The sequence below is a fragment of the Staurois parvus genome, unplaced genomic scaffold (genome assembly GCF_062004578.1).
Source record: "Staurois parvus isolate SC_StPar_1 unplaced genomic scaffold, SC_StPar_1.0 ptg000519l, whole genome shotgun sequence".
NCBI classification, from domain to species: Eukaryota; Metazoa; Chordata; class Amphibia; order Anura; family Ranidae; genus Staurois; species Staurois parvus.
In genome coordinates this window covers 869,117-889,802 of record NW_028318315.1, presented here as the reverse complement: position 1 = coordinate 889,802, position 20,686 = coordinate 869,117, and the positions used below count along the sequence as shown (strand labels likewise).

Below are 20,686 nucleotides of genomic sequence, written 5' to 3'. Positions count from 1 at the left end.
ACGTGGCTGTGGAGGAAGAGTACGGACGTGGCTGTGGAGGAAGAGGACGGACGTGACTACGGAGGAAGAGGACGGACGTGGCTACGGAGGAAGAGGACGGACGTGGCTACGGAGGAAGAGGACGGACGTGGCTACGGAGGAAGAGGACGGACGTGGCTACGGAGGAAGAGGACGGACGTGGCTATGGAGGAAGAGGACGGACGTGACTATGGAGGACGGACATGACGGGGGGTTACTGGGTGTAAATAGGAAATAACATCTTATTACCTCCTCTGCTGCCACTTCCACCAACGTCTCCTCTCTACTTCCTCCCCAATCACCTCTCACCGGGAACGTCCTGTCTGTACCTGACATCACTTCCTGTCTGTATTCCATAGAGACTTTCTCTCCCTGTAGAAGTGTTGTGGAGCTCAGAGGAACTGCAGCCCAGAGAAGCGTCTGGTAGTGTGACCCCGGCCTTGTGCTGGGTGTGTATGGACTGTAGATCCTTATAGAGGGGTCACTTCCACTCCCACCAAGGGGGACAGAAATATATGACTGCCTAGTCCAGCCTTTCTCAGCCAGGGGTCCTCCAAAGGTTTCTAGGGGTTCCTTCAGCAATGAACAATTTCTGTCTCTCAGTAACAACTGATATCAATGATCTGTAAGTCTTCCTACTGATGAGCATGTAGGAATGACTGCTGATATAAGGGGGTCCTTCTCCCATTGGTCACCAATGTAAGGGACCACTACACTGACCACTGATATAAGGGGGTCCTTCTCCCTTTGGTCACCAATGTAAGAGACCACTACACTGACCACTGATATAAGGCGGTCCTTCTCCCTTTGGTCACCAATGTAAGAGACCACTACACTGACCACTGATATACGGCGGTCCTTCTCCCATTGGTCATCAATTTAAGCGACCACTACACTGACATAAAAGGGTCCTTCTCCCACTGGTCACCAACGTAAGAGACCACTACACTGACCACTGATATAAGGGGGTCCTTCTCCCATTGGTCATCAATTTAAGGGACCACCACACTGACATAAGAGGGTCCTTCTCCCACTGGTCACCAATGTAAGAGACCACTACACTGACCACAAGGAATAGGTTTCAAGTTTTGTCTGAACCAAGGTTTTTGCTTGTTTGAAAATTCAGAAAATGGTGGATTTTAATGGATATTCAGCCAAGTTGAACCTGATACCATGGTTGCTAAGTACTATTGCATGCTCACCCTACCCCCCTTCCTTTCCCTTCCCTGGCCTGCAAGACTGTGAGTCTCGATGGTAAACTCAATGGATGGAAGAAGGGCCGTGGATGGTGAGGAGTATATCCACAGACAAGAAGCCCAATATAGTATCTCTCAAGAGACCAGGAAGACCTCCTTGGTGTCACTGGAGATCGCACACTGGAAGTGACGTTACGGCACACCAGAAGTGACTTCAGTGAAGCCAGCGACAGCCACCATCTGGCTGCCACTGGCTTCCCTGTTCTTCATTGAGGTCACTTCCAGTGCGCCGTGATGTCTCTGCCCTTCTTCCATCCATTGAGTTTACCATCTAGACTCTCCACAGCCATGCCACCCCCCAGTAAGCTACTCCCATTACTCCTTTTCAATATGTGACTTGTGCCAGTTTTCATTAAGTGCCATATTACTACATGGGATGTCCTGGAATATAATTATTATTAGATTCGGACATATTGACTGTTGGTTGTGTATGTCCTCGTTTCATCACCCTGGCCTTCACCATTAGCGCTCTGTTTTATTGGTTTCATAAAGTTGCATCAAAGATGCACCAAAGTTGCACTCCAAATGTGGTGTCATACAAGTGTGAATGGAGCCTTTGTATCCAAAGTCGCCACCCCCCCGAAAATTGGCTTGTTTGCCTCGCGGTAAATACTCCTCTGGGTGCGTCCAAATGGTGGTGATAAATAGCGTGTAGTCAGAATGGTCTGGTGAGTGGGGTACTCCAAGGATCTGTTCAGGAACCAATTCTGTTTAATATTCATAAATGAAAGAACTCAAAGTGTGTTGATGATACAAAGCTAAGTAGGGGAATAACTTCACAGGATATAGAAGACCTTAATAAAATAAAGGGGTGGGCAACTACAAATGAGGTTTAATGTTGAAAAATGTAAAATAATGCACCTGGGGGCTAAAAATATGAATGCAAGTTCCTCTCTAGGGGGAGAACCTCTGGGGGAATTCAGGATGGCAAAAGATCTGGTGGCCTTGGTAGATCACAGGCTCAGCAATGGCATGCAATGTCAAGCTGCAGCAAGCAAAGCTAGCAGAATATTAGTACATTAACCACTTGACCCCCAGAGGATTTACCCCCCTTAATGACCAGGCCTCTTTTTGCTACTCGGCGCTGCACTAATTCAACTGATAATTGCGCGGTCATGCAATGCTGCACCCAAACCAAATTTACGTCCTTTTTTTCACACAAATAGAGCTTTCTTTTGGTGGTATTTGATCATCTGTCCGCCTTTTATTTTTCACGCTATAAACAAAAAAAAGGCCAAAAATTTTGAAGAAAAACAATATTTTTTACTTTCAGCTATAAAAAATATATAGTAAACTCAAAGTTGGTTATAAATTTAGGCCAAAATGTATCCTGCTCCATGTTTTTGGTAAAAAAAATCCCAATAAGTGTATATTGATTGCTTTGTGTGGAAGTTATAGCGTCTACAATCTATGGTATAGATACTGCAATTTACGCCATTTTTCTGCTATACAGTGCTGCGCTAGTTTAACGGACAATTGTGCGGTCATGCAATACGGTACATAAATGAAATTTACATCCTTTTTTCCCCACAAATTGAGCTTTCTTTCGGTGGTATTTGATCACCTGTGCGGTTTTTATTTTTTGCGCTATAAAAAAAAAAAGGCTGACAATTTTGAGAAAAAAAAACAATATTTTGGACTTTTTGCTATAAAACATGTCCAGTAAAAAAAAAATGCAAAAATCAAATTTAGTCATAAATTTCTGCCAAAATGCATTCTGCAACATGTCTTTGCTAAAAAAACCCAATACGTGTAAATTAATTGGTTTACGTGAAAATTATAGCGTTTACAAATGGCGGGAAAGATACTGGGATTTTTAGTTTTTTTTTTATACTAATAATGGCGGCAATCAGCGAATTATGGCAGCGATCAGGGACTTATGGCAGCGACCAGCGACTTATGGCGGGACTGCAGGACTGCGGCGGACATTCTGAAATTGGGGGGTACTAACTTGGGGTCACTGACATCCCCAAAAACACTAATCACTAATACAGTGATCAGTGCAAAAAAAAAAAACACTGACACTGTACTAATGGCAATGGGGAGGAAGGGGTTAACTTTATTTTGCAGGGAAGGGTTATAGGAGTGAGGGGAGTGTTTTACTAGGGGGCGGGGTGTGTACTGGGCGGGACAAGGCTGATCGAGAAAGAGAAACTGTTCTTCCTCGATCAGCTCATCCTCGAGCTGACAGGGAAGTGACAGACAGCACAGCTACTTCAGCTGTGCTCTCTGTCACTGTTTGCCGCCGATCGCCAGGACATAGCCGCTAAGGAGCGGCTGTGACCTGGTGACTGACATCTGCGGTGGTGATCCGCGGGACAGATAGGGCGGCGGCGCGCCTCACGTGCGCCCCCTATTTGTTTACAAAACATACGTTTTAAAACATGGTTTTGCCTGCGAGTGCCGCCCTGCCACCGTATATGTACAGTGGCTGGGCGGCATGTAGTTAAAAAGGGTATTTAGTCAAGAGATAAAACTATAATTCTACCAGTCTACAAAACTCTGGTCCGGCTACATCCGGAGTATGCTGTCCAGGTCCGGTCACTGGTCCTCAGGAAGAATGTAGAACAACAAAGCTAATAACGGGACTGGAGGATCTCAATTACAAGGAATGGCTACAAACATTAAAGATATTCTCGCTGGAGAAGAGACGCTTAACCTCCTTAGCGGTATTCCCGAGTGTAGCTCGGGGTAAAATTTGAGTACCAAGAGCGGTAACCCCGAGCTACACTCGGGCTTACCATGCGGCGTTGCTCAGGGAGTCCCTGCAGCACTTACCTTGTCCTTTGCTCCCGCGATGTGTCCCCTGCAGCATCCCCGGCCATCTCCTCCGGCCGATGCCGGCATCCGGCTTCCGTGTTCCGGTCCCTGTGACGTCGGGACGGCGGGAAATTTAAAATTTAAAAAAGAAGTAATTTTTTAAAAAATGATTATTACATAGTAAAACATTCCTGTATCAAACCATTTCACATACATTGTGTCCCGAGTGCTTTGTCCTGCGCCCTGCCTGCATTTTGACTGTTCTTTATGCCTGGAAACTTAGAAAAGTCCATGGCGTCCAAAAAGCGTCCCTTTAGGTCAAAAGCGGTTTTAGACCGGCTAGAGAACAGCGATAGTAAATCAGAACCACTTGCAGAATTGAGTGATAATGATTCATGGGGGAAATTCCTCATCAGACACTGAAAATGATTTTGCGACTTTGCTCAGCGATGTGCGAATTTGCCTCTGTATTTCACATTTCAGTGTTTTTGGTTTGATTATATTATTGAATTAAATTTATTATTATATTATTATTTTTATGATTACTTATTAAATTATAATTTATGATTTCGTGTTTCAAGTTTTATCATCCCCGGGATGTTTACTAGACTCTTGTTCGGACAGATTTCAGTGAGTTATTCCTAAAAATTACAGCCTACAATAAAAAACTACATATTTCCATGCAAAACAATGGTACCGCTTTCAGCACAAAAAATTGGAAATAATCATACCGCCAGGGAGGTTAAAGTTTTATTAAACCCACAGCAGTAAAACCAGTCTGTATATGCAGTAAAGCATGCTTGTTATACTCACTGTGGAACCTAAGGGGTTAATCCTTTGCATTGTGTAAAAAGGCCATTTGATCCTGTTTTCTCTGCCCTTCCTCTTGTTCAAATATCTACCTGATTAGACAGACTGAACCCATAGCCACATGCACATGCTCAGTTTAGTGTGTATTGCTCGAGGATTTGTTTTTTCTTGGGAGAGTGCATGTGATCAGCACAGGGCCAATCAGCGCTGTCCAGACAGAGGTCAGGGGATTTCCATCCTCCTAGAGCAGAAAGAAAACTCCTCCTACAAGCTTTAACCAGTGCTCTGCTGATAGAAGTCACAAGACTGCTCTAACCGCTGATGAGAAAAGGTAATTAGCAGTTTTTATTTACTAAAATAATTGCATTTTCGTGTACTGTGGGAGACCAGATATAGTGAATGTGGGGTCCGGGGAGAGCGGATATAGTGAATGCGGGGTCTGTGGAGAGCAGATATAGTGAATGTGGGGTCCGGGGAGAGCGGATATAGTGAATGCAGGGTCCGGGGAGACCAGATATAGTGAATGTAGGGTCCGGGGAGACCAGATATAGTGAATGTAGGGTCCAGGGAGACCAGATATAGTGAATGCAGGGTCTGGGGAGAGTGGATATAGTGAATGCAGGGTCTGGGAGACCGGATATAGTGAATGCAGGGTCCGGGGAGACCGGGTATAGTGAATGCAGGGTCCGGGGAGACCGGGTATAGTGAATGCAGGGTCCGGGGAGACCAGATATAGTGAATGCGGGGTCCGGGGAGAGCGGATATAGTGAATGCAGGGTCCGGGGAGAGCGGATATAGTGAATACAGGGTCCAAGGAGAGCGGATATAGTGAATACAGGGTCCAGGGAGACCAGATATAGTGAATGCAGGGTCCGGGGAGAGAGGATATAGTGAATACAGGGTGCGGGGAGACCAGATATAGTGAATGCAGGGTCCGGGGAGACCGGATATAGTGAATGCAGGGTCCGGGGAGAGTGGATATAGTGAATACAGGGTCCGGGGAGAGCGGATATAGTGAATGCGGGGTCCGGGGAGACCAGATATAGTGAATACGGGGTCCGAGGAGACCAGATATAGTGAATGCGGGGTCCGAGGAGACCAGATATAGTGAATACGGGGTCCGGGGAGACCAGATATAGTGAATGCAGGGTCCGGGGAGACCAGATATAGTGAATGCAGGGTCCGGGGAGAGCCGATATAGTGAATGTAGGGTCCAGGGAGATCAGATATAGTGAATGCAGGGTCCGGGGTTTAGTAACACTTTAACAGGAGATATGATAGCAATATACAAGTAAACAATCAGATATAGGTTGACAGAACAATGATGATAATTAAGATGGCGCCTTCATCCGGAGTCTCACCCTTGGTGACTCATTAGGAGAAAAGTATCTTTTAATGTAAACAACCCCCATAAAAGGGAATGAGTCTCTTTGGGGACAATGATTGGAAGATATCAACACGGATGGACGAACACGCAGAAACCCAGTGGACTTTTCACCCAATCAATGTATATGCCTTGCCTGCATAATATGCCCTATAAATGATACTGTTAGTTCCTCAATAAAACAGAATTTTAGGAAGTTGGCAAACTGCGAAGTGTCAGTGTCTTACTTCCACGTGCACGTATTCTCATATTAATTTGGCTCACTGGTAGATCACGGTAAATGGTCTGTAAGTGACCGAGTCCAAAACACTAGTATAGGGAATAAACTATTCAGTCTCAGGCAGTATAAGACATGTGAAATTGGAGGAGAAGCAGTTCAACCTTAAACTGCTTAAGGGTTTTTTTACTGTTAGTGTTGTAAGGATGTGGAACTTCCTTCCACAGTCAGTGGTGTCAGCAAGAAATGTCAATAGTTTAAAAAAAATCTTAGATGGGCATCTTAGCAAAGACAACATACAGGGATATGGAAAATAGTATCGACATAAACAAACATACACACACACACAGTTTGAACTGGATGGACTGGCGTCTTCATTAAACCTTACCATTTATGTAATTATATACCTGGCTGCCTCGGAGATCCTAGAACATAATGCTATATATACTAGCCAGACAGAACCAGGGCTGATCGACTGGAAAAAGAAAGGGTACCTATACACTTGAGGCTGGTCAGGCAGTAGACAGTGTGTAAGCACGTTGCCTACTAGTAGTTTAGCCAGCTGCTGCCCCAGCTGGCAGGGAAGGCTTAATACAGTTTCCCACACTTTTTTGAGACTTCCCTCTCTCCCTGTGCTGTGAATAAAAGGGGAGAGGGCTCTGCTAAGACTCAGTCTGCTGCCTGAGAGAAGAACAAAGACAGCCTCCAAGATATAATCTCTAGCTGCTTACAGAAAGAGACTCTTCCCTTTTGCTTTTTCATTGTGAGGCTTGCTCGTCTCTGCCAGTCTTGCTGTTACTCTGGGCCTTATTCCTGTGTCTTGGAGCCTTCAACATGTAGGGGAACTGCTGGAACCTGCAGTTTACCCTGAAGAACACCAGATGCTTGACTACCTCCAAAATGGAATTGCATTTACATGAACTCAAACCTGTGCAGGTATGCTGGGGCAGCCAAGAATGAGTTAGGGAATAGGTTAGGGAAGGACTGTTATGCTGTTGTCTATAATGATTAAGATATTTCAAGAAAATTTTCTTTGCTTGTTCTGAAGTTTTTAAGGGGTGTATGGAAGTAAACAACACTACACATAGTCTACAGTTGGGATCTGTAAGGCACATTGGGGGATGAAGACAGTGCAACTAGACTCAACCTGCTGAAGAGAACAGCAAGTGGTTACTAAAGGTAATAGAGGTCTAACAAGCAGCCTGTACCTTTGACAGGTGGGATGTCCACTTGCAGTGAGAGAGTTGCTTTCTGCGCTCTCTCCCCTACCAGTCCATCACCATAATAACAGGAGCAGATCAGCACCGCAGATCCCCAGTCTGTGCACTAGGTATGGAAGAGGAAGAATTAATAAACAACACACATGGGGTGCTCGGCAGGACTCTATTATATTACTGGGAGTGAGGCAATGGATATATGAGGGAGAGGTGGAGCTGGCGTTGGCTCAGTATGTCCCTCCTAAATGCAACAGTGACAGTGAAGGTGTACATTGACACCGGAATGGAGAGTGTTACCTGGAGTCCACTGTATTGCTCAAGTATACATGGTGTACAACCATCTCTAAGTTGGAGGCCCGCCTTAAGTTTGAGTAATCCCTGAAAGTGGCCTTTATCTTGTCCTGGGCATTGATGAGTATGACACAAGTAAAGATACCCCATGTGCAAGATAGTGACCGCAGACTAGGTGCCTCATGTAGCCCAGAAGAACCCACCCTGGGTAGGCCACTGATGTGGTCTACACTTGGCACCCAACGAGGAGGGGAACATGGAGGAAGTCTCGCCCATCTGCCCTACAAGTGGCTGGTAGCTGAATTCAATGACAGTCCAAAGTCATGGCAGGTAGTGAGCAAACAGCAGGTAGCGAGATAACAGTTCCTAGAGCAGGACTGGTAGAAACAAGTGTAGTCCAGCTAACAGTCCAAGGTCAATTTCAACAGCAATCCAGGTAGGCAAAGGTCTACAAAAAAAATCAAGATAATAGCAGATCTGAGTCAGACAAGGGAACACACAGGAAGCCAGGCAATGGATGCTGTGACAAGCACAGAGGCACAGGCTGATGACATTTAAAAAGGGCACCTCCTGTGCAGAGGACCAATCCGGTGAGGGGCAAGTGGCCAGACTCATTACCCTGCAGCTGATGGGATCAGCTAGGAGTCTGAGAAGACTCCGTATCCAGCAGTTGATGAGCGCAGCTTAGAGTCTGAAAGGACTTGTTGCTTTACAGCTGCTCCAGAAGGCTACTACTTGCCTTTTGTGACCAAGGATTCCACCATTATATTTCTCTGAGCAAAATAATTTGGTGTTCGGAATTTTCCACCATTTGCCATACCTGCAATATAAACATAAACAAGAAGGAGATGAGCAATGAGTCCTATCATGTCCAATCTTGAAGCACATTTCTGTCCTCCTTCACAGCTTTACTGAACAGGGCTGTCTTAATAGCATCATGGGCCCGTGAGGAAAAAAAATGCACTGGGGCCCCTACCAGGAAGACAGCAACCAGCGGAGCGCTTAGCGAGCCGCAACAAAAAGTGGGTGTGGCAGAGAGAGGGGGTTAACTTTCACTGTCAGGACCACAAATGCAAAAGGGGGAATGATGGGTTAAAATTTCACTACCATGACCACCATTGCAAGAGGGAGGTTAATTTTTGCTGCCACTGACAGCCAATAGGGGGGGGGGGGTTCAGTGGCAGTGAAAGTAAATTCCCCATCCCTGCATTAGCTGTAATGGCAGTGAAAGTTAGCTCCCCACTCCTGCATCAATGGTAATGGCAATGAATGTTATCCCTTTTCTCAATCCCCTTTATATCAGTGGCCAGTGTAGTGGTCCCTTACATTGGTGATCAATGGGAGGACCCCATTATATCAGTGGTCAGTGTAGTGGTCCCTTACATTGGTGACCAATGGGAGAAGGACCCCCTTATATCAGTGGTCAGTGTAGTGGTCCCTTACACTGGTGACCAATGGGAGAAGGACTCCCTTATATCAGTGGTCAGTGTAGTGGTCCCTTACACTGGTGACCAATGGGAGAAGGACCCACTTATATCAGTGGTCAGTGTAGTGGTCCCTTACACTGGTGACCAATGGGAGAAGGACCCCCTTATATCAGTGGTCAGTGTAGCGGTCCCTTACATTGATGACCAATGGGAGAAGGACCCTTTTATATCAGTGGTCAGCAGGAGAAGGACCCCCTTATATCAGTGATCACTGTAGTGGTCCCTTACATTGGTGTCCAATGGAAGAAGAATCCGCTTATATCAGTGGTTAGTGTAGCGGTCCCTTACATTGATGAACAATGGGAGAAGGACCCCCTTATATCAGTGGTCAGCGGGAGAAGGACATTCCTACATGCTCATCAATGGGAAGACTTACAGATCATTGATACCAGTTGTTACTGAGAGACAGAAATTGTTGATATTTAACAGAACCCATCGATACCTTTGGAGGAACCCTGGCTGGGAAAGGCTGGACTAGGCAGTGATATATTTCTGTCCCCCTTGGTGGGAGTGGAGGTGACCCCTCTATAAGGATCTACAGTCCATACACACAGCACAAGGCCGGGGTCACACTACAAGATGGTTCTCGGGGCTGCAGTTCCTCTGAGCCCCACTAGGTGCTGATCTCACTTGTACCCAGACAGGAAGTCTCTATGGAAGAAAGACAGGAAGTGATGTCAGGTGTAAATAGGAAGTGATGTCAGATGTAGACAGAAAGTCCCATGTGATACGCAAAAAAGAGGAGACGTTGGTGGAAGTGGCAGCAGAGGAGGTAATAAGATGTTATTTCCTATTTACACCCAGTAACCCCCCGTCATGTCCGTCCTCTTCCTCCATAGTCACTGTGACGTCTTTTATCTCCAGCAGATGATGATACACACATATATAGTGTGAGAACCCAGATTAACCCCTTCAGGGGCACAACATTCCCCCACTTATGGGGCTGGAGCATTCTTCTCATTGTGGTGATGGGTCACCTTCTCCTCGTTGTGGAGATGGGTCACCTTCTCTTCGTTGTAGTGATGGGTCACCTTTTCTTCGTTGTGGTGATGGGTCACCTTCTCTTCTTTGTGGTGATGGGTCAACTTCTCTTCGATGTGGTGATGGGTCACCTTCTCCTCGTTGTGGTGATGGGTCACCTTCTCCTCGTTGTGGAGATGGGTCACCTTCTCTTCGTTGTGGAGATGGGTCACCTTCTCCTCGTTGTGGGATGGGTCACCTTCTCTTCGTTGTGGTGATGGGTCACCTTCTCCTCGTTGTGGAGATGGGTCACCTCTTCGTTGTGGAGATGGGTCACCTTCTTCTCGTTGTGGAGATGGGTCACCTTCTCCTCGTTGTGGAGATGGGTCACCTTCTCCTCGTTGTGGAGATGGGTCACCTTCTCCTCGTTGTGGAGATGGGTCACCTTCTCCTCGTTGTGGAGATGGGTCACCTTCTCCTCGTTGTGGAGATGGGTCACCTTCTCCTCGTTGTGGAGATGGGTCACCTTCTCCTCGTTGTGGAGATGGGTCACCTTCTCCTCGTTGTGGAGATGGGTCACCTTCTCCTCGTTGTGGAGATGGGTCACCTTCTCCTCGTTGCGGAGATGGGTCACCTTCTTCTCGTTGCGGAGATGGGTCACCTTCTCCTCGTTGTGGAGATGGGTCACCTTCTAACCTTAGCAGTCTCCTGTAATGAGGAAGGAGTTTCAGATTCGGGTTGTTTAGGTTGTAGTGAAATTTACACTTTTACACTCTTCCTCAACCTCCCCCCCCTCCACACAACGCCTGACTACCTTCGCCATGTATCCAAGGCCCCATTGCCCCTCCTGCATCATGACAGATGAATGTGGTGAATGAACTCAGTGGGTTCAGAGCTATCCACTTGCCCTCCTGAGGATCCCCCCCCCCCTTTTCCTGACTAGGCCATTTTTTGCGATACGGCTTAAATATTTTAACTGACAATTGTGCGGTCATGCAATGCTGCACCCAAATGAAATTTACATCCTTTTTTCCCAAGCATTGAGCTTTCTTTTGGTGGTATTTGATCACCTGTGCGGTTTTTATTTTTTGTGCTTTAGAGAAAAAAAAAGCCGACAATTTTGAGAAAAAAAAACAATATTTTTGACTTTTTGCCATTAAACGTGACCAGTAAAAAAATAAAACTTCGTTATAAATTTAGGCCAAAATGTATTCTGCTCCATGTCTTTGCTAAAAAACATCCCAATACGTGTAAATTAATTGGTTTACGTGAAAGTTATAGCGTTTAGAAATGGCGATATAGATACTGGGATTTTTTCTATACTAGTAATGGCGGCGATCAGCGACTTATAGCAGGACTACAACGGGCATTCTGACACTTGGGCGGAACTGGCTTAGTGTCACTGAGATCCCCAGTGACACCAATACAGTGATCAGTGCTAATAAAAAACACTGACACTGTACTACTGACACTGGGCAGGAAGGGGTTAACATGAGGGGCGATCAAAGGGTTAACTGTGTGCTGTTTCACTGTGTGTGATTTACACTGTAAGCACACTGCTTTGTATGGCTGTGCTATGCGCCTCACAGTTAACCCTTTGATCACCCCAGATCAGGGTGGATAAAAATCACTGATTTTTTAAAAAAAAATAAAAACAATCAGATTTTTTTGATTTTAATCTGATTTTTTTTAAATAAAATGCTTTTTGAGGAAAATATATTACCATCCAAAGGTTATTCCATCATGAAATAAAGATTAGTTTTTTAATTATGTAGAATAAGGCTGTATATGTTTCATTTTTTTGGTAAATAAATTCCATGAATCCATTCACAATGTCATGCTCTTCCAGAGGTTTTTGTCAGATTATTGGGCAGTTTCTCTGCCTACAAGATATTATCACAGATGCTCGGTTTACTTTTGCAGTTCTCAAAACTGAATTTGACTCAGCGGAGATCACATGCCTCTTCTTCACAGCAAAAATGTTATAACATGAACAGAGTTCAGAAAAAGACCTTCATCCTAACTTCTACAAACCTATGAATACAGAATCAACCCCTTCAGTGCGAAGTTTCAAGAAGTTCAGTGAATAGAATAGAAACAATATTTGTCTGATTGTTTGGAGTGGAATAGATCTGCACAAGAAGAAAGTGAAACTAAGTGTGAGGAGGGAGGGGCTGACAGTGCGAGGAGGAAGGGGCTGACAGTCTAAGTTTCTTAAAATATATATATTTTGTTTAGCCAAATTAGTTACCAAACATGGATGTTTAAGCCAATCACATCTGCTGGAATGTTATTGTTTCAGGTGAATAAATCTATTTAAATTGTTATTATTAAGGTAATGATTATTTTTCTCCTTCCTTAGTACAGCAGAAAAGTTGTCCAAATATGAATGATTAACCTATTAAACTGGGGATAAAAAAACAAATATGAAAAGTTGTTATTCTAAAAATCTTCATCTACTTGTATATTAAAGTTATACCAGCAAGAATTAGTCTTTATGTAGAAAACTAGGATTTACATCAAGCCTTACTGACTAGTGATTTAAATCAAATCCACCCTGCCCCAGATGTTAACCCCTTCCTGCCCATTGTAATTAGTACAGTGTCATTTTTTTTAGCACTGATCACTGTTTTGGTGTCACTAGGGATGTCAGTGGCAGTTAGTCAGTTCCCCCCCCATTGCAGTCCCTCTATAAGTTGCTGATCACCACCATTACTAATAAAAAAATGAAAAAAAAAATCCCAGTATATATACCGCCATTTGTAAACACTATAAATTTCACATAAACTAGATTGTAAGCTGGAAAGAGCAGGGCCCTTGATCCCCTCGTGTATTGTATTGTTACTGTCTTGTCTCATGTTCTGTCCCCCTTGCTACTGTACAGCGCTGAGCAATCCTTTCTGGCGCTATATAAATCCTGTATAATAATAATAAACCAATTAACCATTTGCCACCCGGCCAATGGGCGTTTGACGGCCGCAAAAGCGCTTCGGCATTCCGGGGTGTATGCCATTTGGCGTCCTCCCGCACATGCGCAGTTCGCGCGGTTGCAGAGCAGCGCAGCGGCGCGATCTGTCACCGGCCGTGTACCTCAGACACGGCCGATGACAGATCTGAGTACCGCCCCCGTTGCTGGTACCATGTGACCTGCTGTGACCAATCACAGCAGGTCACATGACAGTTGTATACAATGGATGGCTTCATTCATGCCATCCATTGTATACTAGTGCCTAGCTGTAAATGGTCACAGCAGGTCACATGCACATGTCATGTGATTAGCTGTGACCAAATCACAGCTAAGCACAAAAAAAAAAAAAAAAAAAACCTGAATGAATCGATTTCATTCAGGTAAATGCTTGCTTATAGCAAAGTAATTCTTTGCTATAAGCAAATTGTGTAAAAAAAAAAAAAAAAAACTACTGATCACTTCCCCAAAGTAGTACAATGTTACTATGGTAACATTGTACTAATTTGGTCATAGTAAAATATGAAAAAAAATCTTAAAAAAAAATGTAATAAAAAATTAAAAATAATACAAAAAAATATATATATTTTTCATACTGTCACCAGTCAGTGTCCCTGATCACCGCCATGCCAGTTATATGATGACGCTGTACTGCACTGGTGACAGTATGTAAAAAAAAAAATAGTGAAAATAATTTTTTTAATTTTTTCATTTTCCGAAAAATTATGACAAAAAAAATACAACTTCAAAAAACTCGCCATTCCCCTTATGAAGTACGTCGGACTGTCTACTCTGCAAAAAGGGGTCATTTGGGGGATATCTGTACTATTCTGACATTTGGGGGATATCTGTACTATTCTGACATTTGGGGGATATCTGTACTGTTCTGACATTTGGGGGATATCTGTCCTGTTCTGACATTTGGGGGATATCTGTACTGTTCTGACATTGGGGGGATATCTGTACTATTCTGACATTTGGAGGATATCTGTACTGTTCTGACATTTGGGGGATATCTGTACTGTCCTGACATTTGGGGGATATCTGTACTGTCCTGACATTTGGGGGATATCTGTACTATTCTGACATTTGGGGGATATCTGTACTGTCCTGACATTTGGGGGATATCTGTACTATTCTGACATTTGGGGGATATCTGTCCTGTTCTGACATTTGGGGGATATCTGTACTGTCCTGACATTTGGGGGATATCTGTACTGTTCTGACATTTGGGGGATATCTGTACTGTCCTGACATTTGGGGGATATCTGTACTGTTCTGACATTTGGGGGATATCTGTACTGTCCTGACATTTGGGGGATATCTGTACTATTCTGACATTTGGGGGATATCTGTACTGTTCTGACATTTGGGGGATATCTGTACTGTCCTGACATTTGGGGGATATCTGTACTGTCCTGACATTTGGGGGATATCTGTACTGTCCTGACATTTGGGGGATATCTGTACTGTTCAGACATTTGGGGGATATCTGTACTGTTCTGACATTTGGGGGATATCTGTACTGTTCTGACATTTGGGGGATATCTGTACTGTTCTGACATTTGGGGGATATCTGTACTGTCCTGACATTTGGGGGATATCTGTACTGTCCTGACATTTGGGGGATATCTGTACTGTCCTGACATTTGGGGGATATCTGTACTATTCTGACATTTGGGGGATATCTGTACTGTCCTGACATTTGGGGGATATCTGTACTATTCTGACATTTGGGGGATATCTGTCCTGTTCTGACATTTGGGGGATATCTGTACTATTCTGACATTTGGGGGATATCTGTACTGTTCTGACATTTGGGGGATATCTGTACTATTCTGACATTTGGGGGATATCTGTACTGTCCTGACATTTGGGGGATATCTGTACTGTTCTGACATTTGGGGGATATCTGTACTGTTCTGACATTTGGGGGATATCTGTACTGTCCTGACATTTGGGGGATATCTGTACCGTCCTGACATTTGGGGGATATCTGTACAATTCTGACATTCTTGGACCTCAAGAAATTAGATTGGCTGTCAGTACTTCAGGATTGATCAATTTTCAGATCTATACCATAGTTTGTGAACTCTATAACTTTCCTACAAACTAAATAATACATCCTAATTTGGGTTATTTTCACCAAAGACATGTAGCAGAATACATCTCGGCCTAAATTTATGAAGAACAATTATTTATTTGTAAACTTTTATAACAGAAACAAAGAAAAATTTGTTTTTTTCAAAATTTTTGGTCTTTTTTTGTTAATTTAGCAAACAATAAAAACCCCAGCAGTGAATAAATACCACCAAAAGAAAGCTCTAGTTGTGTGAAGAAAATGATAAAATTTTAGTTTGGGTACAGTGTTGTATGACCGCGCAATTGTCATTCAAAGTGTGAGAGCGCTGAAACCTGAAAAATGGCCTGGGCAGGAAGGGGGAAAATTGCCCGGTATTGAAATGGTTAATTTACACGTATTGGGATTTTTTTTTTTTTTTAGCAAAAACATGGAGCAGAATACATTTTAGCCTAAATTAAATTTTTTTCTTTTAATTATAATGTACATGTTTAATAACAAAAAGTAAAAAATATTGTTTTGTTTTTTTGTTTATAGGGCAAAAAATAAAAAACAAAACGTACAGGTGATCAAATACCACTGAAAGAAAGCTCTATTCATGGGGGGAAAAAGAGGACGTAAATTTCATTTCAGCGTTGCATGACTGCGCAATTGTCAGTTAAAATAACGCAGCGCCTAATCGCAAAAAATGGTCTAGTCAGGAGGGGGGGGGGGGGGGGGGGGTGAGGGATCCTCTGGTGGGCAAGTTATTAAAGCCGATCTCAGTGAATGGAGAAATGCCATGGACTTGAACTAGCATTCCGACTTTTCATAGTACGGTCAGCCCCGCCGCAAATGTTCACATAGGGTCATGGAAAGCACTTTTGCTCGCCCAGCAGTGGACTGTCCCTCAGTGTGCTCCTATCTAATAAAGGGCAATAGACTCCTCATTGGTCCTGATAATGCCAGAAGACCTGCGACTGCCAGAGCCTAGGCAAGAACCTAGAGCCAGGAGCCTAGGCTGGGACTGGTCTTACAACCCAGCAGGGATGTCTCCAGCCCCAGATTTCTGCGGCTGCTGTGCGGGTGTTAGAAGCATAAGTGGGGGATCTGATGCGGCATGCGTAGCACACATGGGCGTGGCCAAGTCCCTGAACAGGTGTGGCCAACGCAAGTGTTTCTAACCCCGCCTATAGTTCGTAGTGTGCCACCTTTCCCCCTTATGTATAGACTAAATAGGGCCTGAAGAGATTGAGAAAGTAAAATGAGGTCCAGTGTGGCCAGCAATAAGAGCCCCAACAGTTGAGCCTTGTTTTTACAGCCCCCAGCTGCCAACCCATTTATCTGCATAGGCAGTAGCTTGGGGGTCATGGTAGAAATTATACTCCCTGTTGCTTTTGGCAGGTTCTACCGCCTACCAAGCCCAACCCATTAAAGTGAATGGGACTGCTTCGCAACAGCCCAAATGCACACAGCTGTGGTGCAGGGTTCAAGGGGTTAAAGTGGTTCGAAAGGCTGAAAGTGTTTTACCCTCATGTATTCTAGGCATGTGGATAAAAACTTTCAGTGTGCGGTTCCCCCTCCCACCAGCACCCCCAAACTTTCCTGTGCCCTATTGCCCCTACTATCTCCCCATGCAGCAACTACTCGCCCCCTACTATCCCCCCTGTGCAGCAACTGCTCACCACCTACCATCCCCCCGTGCAGCAACTGCTCACCCCCTACCATCTCCCCGTGCAGCAACTGCTCGCCCTCTACCATCTCCCCGTGCAGCAACTGCTCGCCCTCTACCATCTCCCCGTGCAGCAACTGTTCGCCCTCTACCATCTCCCCGTACAGCAACTGCTTGCCCCCTACCATCTCCCCGTGCAGCAACTGCTCACCCCCTACTATCCTCCTTGCAGCAACTGCTCGCCCCCTACTATCCCCCTTGCAACAACTGCTCGCCCCTACTATCCCCCTTGCAGCAACTGCTCGCCCCCTACTATCCCCCTTGCAGCAACTGCTCGCCCCCTACTATCCCCCTTGCAGCAACTGCTCGCCCCCTACTATCCCCCTTGCAGCAACTGCTCGCCCCCTACTATCCCCCTTGCAGCAACTGCTCGCCCCCTACTATCCCCCTTGCAGCAACTGCTCGCCCCCTACTATGCCCCTTGCAGCAACTGCTCGCCCCCTACTATGCCCCTTGCAGCAACTGCTCGCCCCCTACTATCCCCCTTGCAGCAACTGCTCGCCCCCTACTATCCCCCTTGCAGCAACTGCTCGCCCCCTACTATCCCCCTTGCAGCAACTGCTCGCCCCCTACTATGCCCCTTGCAGCAACTGCTCGCCCCCTACTATGCCCCTTGCAGCAACTGCTCGCCCCCTACTATGCCCCTTGCAGCAACTGCTCGCCCCCTACTATGCCCCTTGCAGCAACTGCTCGCCCCCTACTATGCCCCTTGCAGCAACTGCTCGCCCCCTACTATCCCCCTTGCAGCAACTGCTCGCCCTCTTATCTCCCCATGCAGTAGCTGCTCTCCCCCTACTATCTCCCCATTCAGTAACTGCTCTCCCCCTACTATCTCCTCACGCAGCAACTGCTCGCCCTCTACTATCTCCCAATGCAGCAACTGCTCATCCCTTACTATCTTCCCATGCAGCAAGTGCTCACCTGCTATTATTTTCTTGTGTAGCAACTGCTCACCTGCTACTATCTACCTGTGCAGCAACTGCTCTCCTGCTACGATCTCCCCATGCAGGAACTGCTTGCCCCCTACTATCTCCCCGTGCATGAACTGCTTGCCCCCTTCTATCTCCCCGTGCAGGAACTGCTTGCCCCCTACTATCTCCCCGTGCAGGAACTGCTTGCCCCCTACTATCTCCCCGTGCAGGAGCTGCTTTCCCCCTACTATCTCCCCGTGCAGTTGCTGCTTGCCCCCTACTATCTCCCCATGCAGGAATTGCTTGCCCCCTACTATCTCCCCGTGCAGAAACTGCTTGTCCCTTACTATCCTCCAGTGCAGGAACTGCTTGTCCCTTACTATCCTCCAGTGCAGGAACTGCTTGTCCCTTACTATCCTCCAGTGCAGGAACTGCTTGTCCCTTACTATCCTCCAGTGCAGGAACTGCTTGTCCCTTACTATCCTCCAAAGCAGGAACTGCTTGTCCCTTACTATCCTCCAGTGCAGGAACTGCTTGTCCCTTACTATCCTCCAGTGCAGGAACTGCTTGTCCCTTACTATCCTCCAGTGCAGCAGTTGCTTGTCCCTTACTATCCTCCAGTGCAGCAGTTGCTTGTCCCTTACTATCCTCCAGTGCAGCAGTTGCTTGTCCCTTACTATTCTCCAATGCAGCAGTTGCTCTCCCCCTTACTATCTTCCCGTGCAGCAACTCTGCCTCTCATATTCAGTCTCTCTGTCTTTGTAGTATTTTGATGGAGGTGAATGAACAGCCTAGATTTTATTTCTACTATGGTGATGGGGAATGTGGGTTGCTTGTAGTGTTTACCGCACAGCAAGGTGATGGCGGGTTGTGTACAAAGGAACTGCAACAACTTTTCAAGATTATGTATGCTTTACACCCATTGGTTACATGTATTTTCTAATTCTCTTTAGCACTCTCCAAAATTGTTACATAGTATCTCTTTTTACAAACACATATGTATTTCCTGTGTTCCTTAGCCCCATCTAGTGGCCCCAGTGTGGTATTTTACTACTGCCCATACTAAAAGAACATTCATTTGGAAGCGAGAATTGCTTAAAATGTTTCTAACTTTTGCTCAATATACACAGATTGAATGTACAGGCAGATTTGCTGGATGAATGGCTATGTGAATTTTTAATAAATAGAGCCCTGAGTAACCCAAATCTATGTGTTCCAATTCTCACTACATATACAGAGAAACCCCAATAGATCACAGGGCCACATCAATGAGGATGGAGGTGGACCGGAGTCAGATAACTGAGAGGATACTAAACCTCACCCTGGAGATCATCTACCTGCTGACCGGAGAGGTGAGGAGGATTCTGGGAGGTCACATCACATCGCTCTTATCTCTATGAATAAAACACAGACCTGACCGGAGAGGTGAGGAGGATTCTGGGAGGTCACATGACATCACTCTTATCTCTATTAATAAAACGCAGACCTGACCGGAGAGGTGAGGAGGATTCTGGGAGGTCACATGACATCACTCTTATCTCTATTAATAAAACGCAGACCTGACCGGAGAGGTGAGGAGGATTCTGGGAGGACACATGACATCACTTATCTCTATTAATAAAACACAGACCTGACTGGAGAGGTGAGGAGGATTCTGGGATTCTAACATGATATTCCTATTGGTTCCTCAATACAGAGATTTCCTCCTCTGAAGTCAGGTGATCATATGACCATCACAGTGCCTCCATGTGACTCCCTGAAACCTGAGAGACACAACATGCAGAAGATTCTAGAAGTCACCAAGAAGATGATGGAGCTGCTGACAGGAGAGGTGAGCGGTGCCGGGAATTCTGGGACATTCTCCAGTAACAGACAAGGGATGTGTCTGGATGGTGACTGTATCATTGTGTGTGTCAGGTTCCTATAAGGTGTCAGGGTGTCACTGTCTATTTCTCCATGGAGGAGTGGGAGTATTTAGAAGGACACAAGGATCTCTACAAGGACGTCATGATGGACAATCAGCCGCCCCTCACATCACCGGGTAAGAGGAGACTTTATTGTAAAGGAGAGAGCAGTACGGAGGATCCACCTAGATCCCCCATCATCTGATAAACACATAGAAACAATGGATTCAGTCAGTGTGTGTGTTTCCTACAGATGGATCCAGTCATGGGAACCCACCAGAGAGATGTCCCCATCCTCTGTATTCCCGGGATTCCACACAGGAAGGTCACACCATCCCTCACCATCATCAGGTAGATGAGGAACAATCACTGATAGTATCATTAGGATCTGTACATTATCTGCATTGTTATCATTGATGTCATTATTTTATTCTGTACTTAGAGTGGAAACCTGAGTTATTTTAAAGTTGAGGTTAAAGAAGGGATAAAAGAGGAGGATGGGATGCTGGATGAGTCAACGTTGATTAAAGAACACAAGGATCTGTACCAGGACACCATGGTGGAATCATCCAGCTATAGAAACCCACCAGAGAGATGTCCCCATCCTCTGTATTCCCAGGATTCCACACAGGAAGGTCACACCATCCCTCACCATCATCAGGTAGATGATGACAATTATTGGTAGTTGTGATTTATACACAGCATGTTTGTTACA

General features: G+C 45.4%; 1 protein-coding gene across 1 annotated transcript in view; it reads left to right on the top strand.

Moving 5' to 3' along the window:
- The first annotated feature begins 10,140 nt into the window (after window positions 1–10,140).
- Window positions 10,141–20,686, top strand: part of LOC149451809 (uncharacterized) — a 187,251-nt gene continuing 176,705 nt past the window's right edge. The window contains exons 1-6 of the mRNA XM_089690168.1: window positions 10,141–10,212; window positions 19,305–19,419; window positions 19,764–19,898; window positions 19,985–20,108; window positions 20,225–20,322; window positions 20,414–20,632. Of these exons, the coding sequence (XP_089546294.1) occupies window positions 19,336–19,419; window positions 19,764–19,898; window positions 19,985–20,108; window positions 20,225–20,322; window positions 20,414–20,632 (660 nt within the window). The 5' untranslated portion in view covers window positions 10,141–10,212; window positions 19,305–19,335. The remainder of the gene's footprint in view (window positions 10,213–19,304; window positions 19,420–19,763; window positions 19,899–19,984; window positions 20,109–20,224; window positions 20,323–20,413; window positions 20,633–20,686) is intronic.